General features: G+C 44.9%; 1 protein-coding gene across 4 annotated transcripts in view; it reads left to right on the top strand.

The window, feature by feature from the left end:
- MYO1H (myosin IH) overlaps window positions 1–12,423 on the top strand; it is a 63,483-nt gene that overhangs the window by 32,824 nt on the left and 18,236 nt on the right. For all 4 annotated transcript variants that reach the window (XM_019507174.1, XM_019507173.1, XM_019507175.1 and 1 more), the window contains exons 15-25: window positions 1,121–1,215; window positions 2,765–2,811; window positions 3,898–3,978; window positions 4,420–4,525; window positions 6,277–6,394; window positions 6,837–6,950; window positions 7,821–7,897; window positions 9,464–9,532; window positions 10,373–10,457; window positions 11,065–11,224; window positions 11,980–12,063. In XM_019507174.1, the coding sequence (XP_019362719.1) occupies window positions 1,121–1,215; window positions 2,765–2,811; window positions 3,898–3,978; window positions 4,420–4,525; window positions 6,277–6,394; window positions 6,837–6,950; window positions 7,821–7,897; window positions 9,464–9,532; window positions 10,373–10,457; window positions 11,065–11,224; window positions 11,980–12,063 (1,036 nt within the window). The remainder of the gene's footprint in view (window positions 1–1,120; window positions 1,216–2,764; window positions 2,812–3,897; window positions 3,979–4,419; window positions 4,526–6,276; window positions 6,395–6,836; window positions 6,951–7,820; window positions 7,898–9,463; window positions 9,533–10,372; window positions 10,458–11,064; window positions 11,225–11,979; window positions 12,064–12,423) is intronic.

The following is a 12,423-nucleotide window of genomic DNA, read 5'->3' as shown; positions in this document are numbered from 1 at the left end:
AGGTAGGGGAGAAGGGAAATGCTTCGGTGTATCAATAATTTGCTAATACCTGAGTCCAGGTGATCTGCTTTTCTCTGTGCTTTATGCATATATATATTAAAAAAAAACAAACAAAAAACTAGGAACCAATTGTGTTTAATAAATACATTACAATAGCACCTGCAGGATTCAGGGCCTGGTTTTGATAGGTGCTAGGCAAATGCACCTGAAAAATTAAGATGAAGGCTCTGCCTTGGAATTCATAGCAGATGCCTAAATAAAACCCAGTGAGTAGCCATCCGTTTCCAGACTCAAGCATCTGGAACGTTATCGCTAGATATCTGAAACTCTGGGCAGTCTTTGTGGAAAGTTGGTAACCAATCTGTCTGTCACCTTTTGTGTACCTTACTATCTTACTGTCTTTTGGCTAGAGATTATTAAGTATAATTGCATTTAAGAAGAAAATGCATTTTTAGAATGTGCTTTGAAGGGAAGGAATCATTAACACTAGCACAATTCAGTTGCATGGAGAATACTTTGCCGTTTTTAACTATTTACCTTGCAGTAGGGTTCAGACTTGTTATATTAACATTTAAATAAAGTAGCAGCAGTGTCATCTTTGCATGTTTTGTGTTATAGGTGGGGGGGTTTTACTAGTCAGTGGTATTTTCATGAAAATTTTAATGTGTTTTTTGCCAGTTTTGGGCACCTTTTTTTTCATGGTGAAATAAGGCACTGGCATTTCTGCTTTTGATCTTGCAGATCAAGTAATAGCCTAAATATTTACAGTGTATTTTCTGCAAACAGATGTCGGCACATCCTGAGTAAGTGATATTTTTTTCCACTGACAAGGGGCAGGTGACAGTTTTGGAACTGTCATTGTACTATACAAACCTTGTATCACTAAGATAATTCATTAGCAGTTGGCTCCTGACCAAGTCTTACATAAGCCTCCTTTCATTCAGAAGAGACTTATATAAGAATTGTTAAACAGGGCCACAAACTGGGAATCAGATCAATGCTAATTGATAGTTAACTCGATTTTTTTAGCATCTACTTCTTAATAAATTTTAAATAATCATCCTTATAGGCTGCAGAAGATATTTGGCATCTTGTTTTTCTTGTTGGTTTCTTTCTGCAGCCGCAAACTTGCAGATCAAAAGACTCGGAAATCAATTGACTGGGTGGACTTCCGTCTCCTTCACTATGCAGGGGAGGTCACTTACTGTGCAGTAGGTGAGTGTGACCTCTTTAAGACAGCAAAGCCAGCTGTAGGACAAACTTCCCTGTTCCAGCAGATGCTATTTTCTGGCCCTCTCCTGAAAGTTATTGAAGTTTAAATATTATTTTTCAAGTTGAGAAGTTTCTCTAAGTATGGGAAATGAGCATGGCATGGGTATGGGAAGGGGCTGAACTCAATATGCGGAATCACATGATGCACGAACTGGGTAGGGTGAGTAACTGGACTCACACAACTAGTCCAATTGAAATCAATGGGGTTGCTCACTAGCACAAAGGAAATCACGTGCCTAGGTGTTTAACAGTAAGATCCTGATCCTTAGCTGCTGATAGGAAATTGGCAGGTGAGGACTCTGGGTCAGATTGTCAGATGGGGTAAAGGAAGCAGCTCTGCTGGAGCTAATGGGGCTACACCAGAATGTGGCAGCCAAGGATCTACTGATCTGGCTTGGATGAAAGGTCTGAATCCAGCCAAACTGGATCTCTAATTACAAAGCTTCTTTTGCTGAGCTGTTTTAAGGTGCTCGCAACTTCTGAACATGCATGATGCAAACGGCTTTCACTGGAGGTTCACCCCATCTTCTAACTTGTTAACTTTTGGATTCTTCAGGCTCTGGCAGAGGAATTTTGTCGATTTGGTTCCCAGTTGCATTTTGTGTTGGGATCTGTCGATTTTAAATCTGAGCTCCTAGCTAGCTCCTGGGGCCTTCAGTTTTTGCCCCTGATTACAGTGAGCAATGGGGCTTCTAATTTGAAGGATCAGATGGAAGAATGTATTTTTTCTCTTTAAGGTTTCTGTGTGCTACACCACTTCTGGGTAAGGTTACAAGAAAAAGATTATGACTTTTCAAAATATCTGTGTTTAGCTTGAGTGACTTGTCTCTGGCTTTGAATATCTAATAGAACTGAAGCTGTCTTTTGACAGACAGACTTCTGTGTACTTGGCTGATTTGGGAAGATGCCTTTTCTGGATCAGTAGGAGTGACTATTGGGATGCAGAGCTGGACAAAGGACAGCCAGTCTGTGTTACAGTGGCAAATGAGGTTTGGACATTTATTTTCCTCCAGCCCTGGATGGAAAATGAAAATGGAGGCATGCTAAAATAGCACTTTCCAGACCAACATGTTGGCTTTTGCAGGAGAGAGAGACTTTCACGCTGTATAGTGTGGTGGGAACAGAATTAGCCTGGAGTGAAAGAAGTGTCCCACGTGTCTCAGTGTAACCTGGGATGGAATAAGTAAAGTGGGGATCGATGCTTGCTTGCCCGTATGTTGGACCAGTGCCTTACCCAGCCAGTCATTTAGGGAGAAAATCTCTCTTGGTTGATACGGCCATCTTCATGGAGTGTGTCTATGCAAAACCCCACCAACAACTGTTCTGACCAGGCAGGAATATGGTGGAATATTTTTTCCTGGTGTATCAGAGTGGTTGCTATGAAAATGAGATGATGGCCTCCACCCCAAGCAGCAGATTTGGCAATAAGCTCCTAAGACTTCTCTTTTAATTGTTTTCAGCACAACACTCAATGTCTTTTTCAAACTTTCAGGCTTTCTGGAGAAGAATAATGATCTCCTGTACAGAAACCTGAAAGAGGTAAGACCCTGTTGAAGCCTGAGCTATATCTTCAGTTGTTGTTTCTTGAGACAAAGAGCTATATTGAATTCTTTGGTAGAAAATCTGGAATCCTACTGCAACACTTACTTTTGTGCCCAGTGACAACTCTTTTATACATTTATCATAATGCTATCTACTAACAACGATTAAGTAAATTGGCGGGTTAAAAATGGGATTCCCTGGTCCTTGATGTTTTTCAGCCATAGGCAGTTCCTTGCAAACCTGCCTATGCTCTCTGTTTCCTGCCGGAACCATACTGAATAAGTAAGCGTCTTCTTTATAGGTAATTCTTCTGGCCCCTGCAGTAACATGCTATTTGGGGAGCATACGTTGGTCTGTAAGGAAGAGTCTTTTCTTGAGACCAGAATGTTGTATTGCTGTTCTGAAAAGGCAAATTACAGGGTGTGGTGTCAGTCTCTTGATGCCTTTCTGGAAGACAGTTTGCTAATACACAAGTTTATTCGGTTCAGGATGTGGGTAATGGTGATGCTTTACCGGGTTGTACAGAAGTTTGTAGCAGATGACCTCTTGATTCCTTCTGGCCTTAAACCAGAGGTCCCCAAACTCTTTCTTATTGCGTACTCTCTTCCAGGTTTGCCAGCTGCCCACATACCCCTACCAGCATATGTTTCATATTTTAACCCCTTGTGCCTGTTGTTATAATGAAAATTAAATCCACCATTACATAATTTCTCCTGCATGCCCCCAAGAGACTTTGTGTACCACAGTTTGGGACCCCCTGCCTTAAACTCTGAATTGGAGCTCTTTGAAATGAGATGGGATCTCTTTCTGGCAAGAATATTGTCATTAGGCTACTGGAAAGACTGCTATGGCCTGTAAGTCCAGGAGATCATAAAAAAATAGGATTCAAGAGGTGATCTAGTTAGAGGTCAGACTAGGTGATCATAGTCATCCTTCTGGCTTTAGTGTTAAGAATCTAGTGATCGCAAGACGGGGAGAACCAAGGCCAGACTATGAATGTCTAGTCACCTCCGCTCCTCCGTTTCAGCAGCAGCTAAGTAGAGAGGAGCATGCATGTTTGATAGCTTTCCATTTGTGTTTCAGGTACTCTGCAATTCTAAAAATAGCATCATTAGAGAATGCTTTCTTTCCGTGGAGTTGGACAATAGGAGGCGGCCTGAGACGGTAAGTTGTTTTTTTTTTCTTCCATGTGAAAGCATGAGGAGGAGCAAAGTGACTTCCAAAATAGCTTGGCTCCCTGAGTTTGACTCCTCTCCCTCTCTTTGTCATCCACTTGAGTTGAAGCCTTCAAGGGAGGACCACTATGACTGACTTCCCTGAAGAAAAACTATCTAGTGCAGCAGCAAGGGAGGTAACACCTCTCTCTAGGAGTATTCTTTCTACAGTTTGCTCATGTTTTAGGGCCATTTGCCCCCTCTCTGAGGGTGTCCTGGGTAATCACATGCTCCAGACTGCTCAGGCTCAGTTGGGCTTCTAAAACACTGTACTGGGAAAGCAGACATGTCTGTGTTTTGAGGTTCAGGGAGTGAAGTAATGAGTTAATTGATGACCCAGCAACAGCACTGTCTTACCTGTAAAGGTAATAGATCTTCAATGTCTTTACAGGTAGCAACCCAGTTCAAGAACAGTCTGACCAGCCTAATTGAAATCTTAATGTCCAAAGAGCCGTCTTACGTCCGATGCATTAAGCCGAACGAGGACAAAGAGCCTGGTAAGGGATGCATTTGGTTGAATGTAAATGCTAATTGGGGAGGAGGGCAGGGCTTTTGGCTATAACGTAATTCTCGACTCCTCCCCTCCACTTGGTCCAGCACTCCTGAACAACTGCACTTTCACTCTGGTGCTGCCAGATAAAATGAAAGACCAGTTCAAGGAAAGCCCTAGAGCATTTTATAATGAAAGGTCAAACCTAAGTGAAAGTGGGGCTGCCCCTATTCTGAATCCCCTAGACCTTTACCTCGGCTGACATGAGAGTTGGACTATTGATATTTCATACAGCTGATGTAAGCTGCTCATTAGTCTTCCTTGAGGTTTCTTCCTAGGAACAGCCCCTAGAATTCATCATGACTTGCCTGGTACTCTCCCACCATCACTTGTATGGAACCAGGACTTCCCTTGCTAATCTCCAAGCATGATTTGGAAGACACCTTCCTGATGCAAAAGAAAAAATGAAGCCATTTACTGGCAGAAATTTCAGACGTTCATATGCAGAACTGCTTCAAATAAACCCACTTTCTGCAGTGTTCCCAGGGCCTAGCTACTTCCTTGCTTGTTAAAATACTCCATGTAAAGGCATTGTGTCTTGGTCTAAAGTCTACCTGCAAAGGAAGTGCTGGCACAGGAGACTTGCAGTCTGGCTTCCTGGAGTCTGTTCCTTCCTTCGGATGGGAATCGGGGTCTGAGGGGGGTATACAGAGGGCCAGGATTTCCAATTCTAGTCTTGGTCGCAGTCAGTGGCAGTTTGACCTAGGTCACTTGTATACCCACTGCTGCACAAAGCAGGCAGTGAGGTGAGGCATGCCATACCAATCATTTAGGACCTTTGGAAAGGTCAAACATGTCAAAAGAAAGCAAACATCCTAGAAGCCCCATGGCGGATGAGTCCTCTACCTTTCATTATTTACTGATGCTCCCTGCTGAAGCCTTTCTCTTGGCCATCAGGCAGGATCTAGGAAGCAGCAAGCTGCAGCGTAGACTTACTGGTAAACTCTTCCTTGGCGGCTGTACTAAATTTTCCAGACTAGAGATCTGGATTGCGCAAGCCCTTGTTCATCCATTACTCATCTCGTTCATTTTGTTATGTTCCTTTTCCTTGGTGCTCCAGACTCTAGTCTAAGGAGTAGCTTCCATGGCATTTGAGCTGCAGTGATCACAGCTGGCAAGAACCTGGGCATCTACGGTGTCAGCAAAAAGGCCTGTCAGGGGGTACAGTGTTGGTTACAGCAGCCTAAGATTTCAGGTAGTGTTGAAGGAAGGATGGTTCAGTCACTGGGGATGCCAGCCTAGAGCCCTAAAGAACCCTTAGGTTCAAGTCCTTTCTGCTACAGACTGCCCTACGTGAACTTATGCCACTTGTTCGGATGCTTTGAAAATGTTATCCAAAGTCACTTTGGAAGGTGCGACCTGGCTAGTCTTGAAAATATTTAGTCCTTTTTTTCTTTTCTTTTCTTTGCATCTCAACATTGCCTGCCCCAGAGGGGTGTTGTGAGCATAAAGTCCCTTGAAATTGTGAAGTGCTCAGTTCAAAGGGTAACGGGAACCATAAAAGCCTGTAAGATGGACTGAAGCATCGGCAATAAGTCAGTGGAAGGTCCCCTGCTATGATCATGTTTTGCTTGCCCGTCACAGTTTCCTGCAATGTGGTGACATGAAACGTTGCCTTTGTGGAGCAGTAGGCAAGGCGCGCCATTGAAAGTGCTTCTGGGTGACTTCCTGTTCTGCCTGTTTCTCTCTCTGCCACAGGGAAGTTTAACGAGCATCTGATCAGGCACCAGGTGAAGTATCTGGGGCTGATGGAGCACTTGCGGGTGAGGCGAGCTGGCTTTGCTTACCGGCGGAAGTACGAAATGTTTTTGCAAAGGTAAATGAAGGTCCCTTTGAAATGTTGCTGCACCCCAACAGCTTTTGAGTGTGCTCAGGCTTCTTAAATCATCCCGTGGAGTGCAGTGCCTCCAGGGGACAGAGGTGCACAGATACTGCCCACTGGGTTGGTCTCCTCACTTTCTGTATCTAAAGGATTTCAGTAACTCCTGTGTCTGGCACCTCTCACTCGAGCCAATTCTGGAAGGCTGGAGGTGATCAGATCTGCACGTTCTGGCCCCTGCTTTGTATTTTCTGGCTTTAAATGCAACTTGTGCAGACACTGCATTAGTTAACTTGGCCACCACTGTTCCCTGAGTACATTTAACATCCACCATTATATGTTGTCTGCAGCTGCCAATGCACGGGCTTCCTTGGGCTCAAACTGTGGGTAAATTAAAAAAACAAAAAGACTCGCATGGACTTATTGCTGTTTCTTCCAGGTACAAATCCCTGTGCCCAGAAACCTGGCCTCAGTGGCATGGGCCAGCAGCTGAAGGAGTGGAGAGGCTCATCAAGTACATTGGGTACAGGCCTGAAGACTATAAACTAGGAAGGTACATTTCCCTTTCCTCTTGTCCCAGTATTTGATATCGGTGGCAATAGCTGTGGAGCTGAGCTGCACTTTGGACCCCGTTTCCAGCCCTTCTCAGCTGCACCCCGGTGGGGCCAGGGCAGGTCTCCTTCACACTCACGGGTGGAACCTGTGGTCCGTCTCTTCTCGGTCCCCAGACTGCAGCTCTGCTATCTGTCAAGCATGCAAACTCAAGAGGCTCGGCTGAGTTTGGCATCTGAGTCCTCTTCCCTCAGGACCCTGCAATAGCTGCTGCTTAAAGTGACTTCAAACAGCCTTTTTCAAACAGAGTGTTTGTTCCAAAGGCACGCAGCACACTGAGCAAAGAGATGGAGCGGAAGAGCTCACATGCTTGTATTTCCCTTGAGATAAATGCTAATACTTCCCTGCAAACTGAAATTCAGCTTAGTTACCTCCCCTCTCTGAGCTGGGAGAAGACTACCCTGCTGCAGAATTCTGTCTTCTTGCTGACCCAAGCAACCAGCTGAATCCCTTTTAATTTTCTAGGCCTGGGGTCTTTTAATGGGCTTGCTCACTTCCTTTTATCCTGAGCTCAGCCAGAGGTAATAAATCTTGCCAGCCTGGCTAAACCCCGGGAGGGGCATTCTCCATCGTTCCCTCAAGGTCCGTTTTCTCCAACCTTATTTTTGCCTTTGGTTTGTTTCCGGTTCAATTCCCTGCCAGCCTCCTCCAATGTACTCCTCACCCTTGTGTAGAATACTATCACCCGGGTGAAAACAAGGTGAAGGTCTTTATCCCCCACCTCAGCCCTAGTCTGTCATGCACCTCTCCCTAAATTGGTTGGAATGGCAATTCTGTATTAATAGGCTCTGTGTGTTCCTCTTTTTTTTAGGACCAAAATATTCATTCGTTTCCCAAGGACACTATTTGCCACTGAAGATGCATTTGAAAGCAAGAAATATCTGCTAGGTACGGTTCCAATTTACTTCTTCTGCAATTAGTATGAGAACAATTACTCCCTGTTCTTTTAAGACGGTGTCTCTTTCATTTGCGAGTAAATTTTAAAGATGCCAGAAACAGCATTCCTGGAAGGGATGACCAGGAGCAAGAGACAGGAACCCGAGTGAAGATTTTTAGACCTCTGACTTCAGAAAGGCTTGAAGGCTAGGTTTTAGGCCACGTGCACTTGCAAGGTTACACCTGGTGCGCCATTACCAGGATTGCATGGGCAGATGGGGTATTATACATGCAAATAGGAGGTTGGGCACCTTTTTAGCCACACTGTGAATGTGGATCACTGTGGTCCCAGCTGTCATTGTTGCCTATGCCAATGTCATGCTAAATGCATGTCCCAGGTAGCCTCTGCTGCTTAAACAGGCAATTTCTGAAAAGTGTCCTAAACTTGAGGATGCATTGCAATGAGTACAGTATTCTAATATGCATGCATGCATCTCCTCCCCCCCACCCCCGACATCGCTTTGATAATTGTGGCAACTGTCATCCACTTGCTTCCTAAAATCCTGAATGAAAATTGCTTTCCCAGCACCAGAAGCCAACTGTTCCAGAGCATGTAGTAGCACTTACTGAGTGGCTTGGCCAGAGGAACCAGCTGCTCTCATGCAGAGATGCTTCCTGTGTACTTCAGTAGCACAGAAGTGCCTAAGCCTGTAGCAGAGCATTTGGAGAGAGACTGTAAGAAACTAAACCTACCAAGTTAGGAATAACTGCTGGTTGTTGAGCTATGGCTTTATGTAAGAGATGGGATTCATAGTCTGCAGGCTGCTGTTGAGGTCTAGACCAGGGATAAGCATTACCAGAGCATGGAACACAAATGAATTTTGCTTGGCGCATGGCAGCACATGCCTCGGGGAAGGGGCCGGGACTGCGCTGCCATAACAGCTTCCCTGCGGTCTGCCCCGGCATGCCAACATCTTGGAAATCAAGGTTGTGGGTGTTTTGGGCACTCTGCCCAAAACCATTGCTGACCCCTGTCCTAGAGGTATCTGGGGAGGAACCAAAATAAGCAAACCATGTAGGCTTTCATTGCTAGGCATACCGGACAAGGTAAGTCTATCGGCCCTATGGAACGCACTTAGTACAGCTGGAGATTTATCCCCCACCCCCCAGTCACTCTTAAGAGACATGTCCTTCTGCTTCCAATTATGCCAACAGCACTCGTTCGCTGGGGTTGAGAAATATCTTCCCCCACAGATAGGTAATCCTGTAACTGTCCATTTAGGAGCTGCTTCCACCCACTTGTGACTGCCCTTGGAGACAGGTTACTGAGCTACATAAGCTGCTCCTTGCTAGTCTGATTGTTCTTGTGTTCCTGTTTTGGCTGTGAGTCGCTACTTGTTGCTTAGCCCACACGCTTTGATTGTTCAGAAATAAGCACCCCACGTGCTCCTCTATAATGCTGACCCTGACACATGATGTATGAAGGGCAAGTTAAATTTAAAAGGTATTTCTTTGCAAAGTTGTTGCTCAGAAATGGTTGCGACTCCAACGTGTCAAGAAACTTGTTTCTGTTTTCAGTGTCAAGACTGCAGGCCACATACAAATCAATGCTTGGGAGGAGAGCCTACCTGAAGAAAAGGACAGCAGGTGAAAACTTTGGAATGGGGGTGTGATTTATTTCCAAGGGCTGTGTTTGTAATTTTGGGCAGGTAGGAATCCTTCCCCCAGCAAGCAGCAGACCTTGTGATATCCTTCCTCCTCTCTAGAGACGTATAATTTGGCTAGAACTGCTAAATAACCCTGCAGGAGGTGGCAGCACTAGGAACTTTCAGCCAGTTTCTTTATTACTCCATTAGCTCCTGACCCTGTGTGCCACCACTTGTGGGTATGTCCCCAGACCATCCAGATATAGTACTAACTATGTAGTGGTAGCACCCTCTGCTGTACTATAAAACATAATAGGATACTGCAACACTGGGAACAGCTTTAAGGTACTGAGACAAGGTTTTGCTCTGTTTGCTAGGCACATAAAGCAGCTTTGTTCCTAGCTTGGTGGCTTTTCATCACTTTTAAACATTGTGTGTTAAAGGATAGCTTTACTCACCAAGTGACATGTGAAATAAGAGTTGATTTGTAAATCCATTTAGCAGCTTGCACTCAAGATACAATGGCCTGATTGTCATTTGGACTTGGCATTGCTTTGAGGAGCTAACCCCCATGTTACCTCATTTCTCCTCGATAGAGCAGTTGGCATATAGGCACTGCTGGGCCCAGGGAGCTATACGGTACTTTAGGAGAGGCATGTAGCATCTGTGGCTTTAACCTCCAGACCTACTAATGCGGGGTGCTGTATAAGAGCTAGATGATATTACGGAGGGCACTCCTCTTGCTTCCCAAATTAGCAGTGGATTAGCAGGATCCTACAGCAGAGGGATGATAAGCATTGCTGACTCTAATCCTATTGACCTGGCTGACTCTGTCTTGCAGCCATCAAGCTCGAGGCCTGCTGGAGAGGGGTTATGGCACGCAGAGCAGCCAAGAGAAGAACGTGGGCTGTTCAGACGCTCCGAAAGTAGGTTTTGCTGTGGGAAGGCTGAAGGGGGAGTGAGAATGCGCACCTTGGGTATGGGCAGCATAATGCCAGCTGCTGTGGTGATGTCTGCCCCTGTACAGCCTACAAAACACCATTTTAAAGCCGGTTCCTTATCAAGAATATTGAGCTCATCCTCATGAGTTTTTTATTTTAATTTTTTATTTTTTTACCTGCTGTACATTTAGAAAGAGCATCTGTGCTTTCTGGGTGATAACCTCAAACCAAACCATTAGAAGGTGCCCGCTGTTTCTTTAAACTGGATTCTGACCTGACTCCTAATACTACTTCGGAGTCTAAGTTCTACAAGCAATAAGCAAGATCTCCTTTTAAACCTATGAACACAAAATGTCAATGAATTGAATTAATTAATGGCGTGGAACAGAGCATGGGTTTTGCATGGAGCAGCTTTCACGGTTTGCTGCATTGTTAAATGGGAGAGCCCATGGTAAGGAGATGGGCTTGTTGCGGACATTTCTCTGAATGGATGTCAACAGTCCAGCCTTGGTGACTTGCCCCCCATCCCTGTGACCTTCTGAATGAGCTTTGTTTAAAAAAACCCAGCTCTGATGAGGTTTGCTTTTTGTAGGTATGTAAAAGGTTTCATCACACGGAAAGATTCTGTTGGCTCAGAAAATGTGGATTTTATAAGGCTAGCACAGTACACCTACCTCATAAAGCTCAGAAACCACATTCCAAAAAATGTCTTGGACCAGTCGTGGCTCAAGCCTCCTTCTATCATGGAAGAGGTGAGGTTTGTTGTAGATGTTGTGCTCTGTGCTTCTCTGTGCAGTTCTCATAGTGAAATGCTGGCTTTCCAGCCCCCTGTGTAGACTGCAGCTAACTGCTGCTGCTTCCTAGGTTCACGGCCCCCGTGTCCCTGGTCTGGAAGGCCCAAAGTTATCTCTGTCCCTCCACCAAATCTAGCGTGCTCTTGCTGTTACTGGTGACAACTGGTCACATAAAAAATTCAGGAGAGAGATTGGTTATTTCCTCAAAGAAATGAACCTCGCAGCATCTTAAATTTACAGCCTGAGTAATGGGCATCCCTCATGGTGGTCCTTGTTGCGTATTGTTGTGCCAGGTCTGGGTCATGACTGGTGAGAGACACCACGTACAAGGTGTCTGTTCCTTTGACCCTTGCTGTGGTGGTGCTGTTGCACTGGAGATACTGCAGCCTCCCAGTTTACTCTTGCACAGTTTGAACAACCCTCTTTAAAGCTCTCTAACTGGGTTCAACAAACTGAATCGGTTCAGCTTCAGTAATAATCTTAACTGTTCAATCACTGCTCTACATTTTTAAAGCATTGTAGAGACATCAGCCAACTTTCCTCTCCCCCCCGATGGTGCACTCTTCCACAGATGAGGAAAACTTGCACCAAACACAGATGCAATTTGGCATCAGGGCTGAGGCTGCCTGTTCCACCTGGGCAGCCTCTCAGTCCTGGGCTTAGTGCACAGCTTACACTGCAAAATGATCATTCTTCTTTTCACTTCTGTGCAGACTTCTGAGATGCTGCGGAAAATCTGTCTGAGGAGCCTTGTAAGGAAATATTGTCAAGAACTTCCAGCTGAGAGGAAGGCACAGGTAGTGAGTGTGTGGAGAGTGTGTTTAAAAAATATCTATCTGCCTGTCTATCTGTCTATCTATCTATCCATCCATCCATCTGCTGGGAGCATTTAACATGATGTTAAATGCTCCCAGCAAATAAGTGTTCTTGTCAGTTAACTGTATAAAGCAAGAACTATACATTATTACTTATAAAGTTTAGTTTTATACTATTTCAGTTCATGATGCTATCAATGGGGGTCATCGGGATTTGTGCCTCTCAAAGCCAGGTCTCAGATATTCTTCTCTATAGGGTATTAGAAATGCAATTCTTCCATGTAGCTGGAGTTGAGACCTGTGTCATAGAATTATTCCCTGTTGCTTTCACATAAATAGTAA

Source organism: Gavialis gangeticus, unplaced genomic scaffold (genome assembly GCF_001723915.1).
Source record: "Gavialis gangeticus isolate Ggan-Ray unplaced genomic scaffold, GavGan_comp1, whole genome shotgun sequence".
Classification (NCBI taxonomy): Eukaryota; Metazoa; Chordata; order Crocodylia; family Gavialidae; genus Gavialis; species Gavialis gangeticus.
This window is presented reverse-complemented; position numbering and strand designations above follow the sequence as displayed.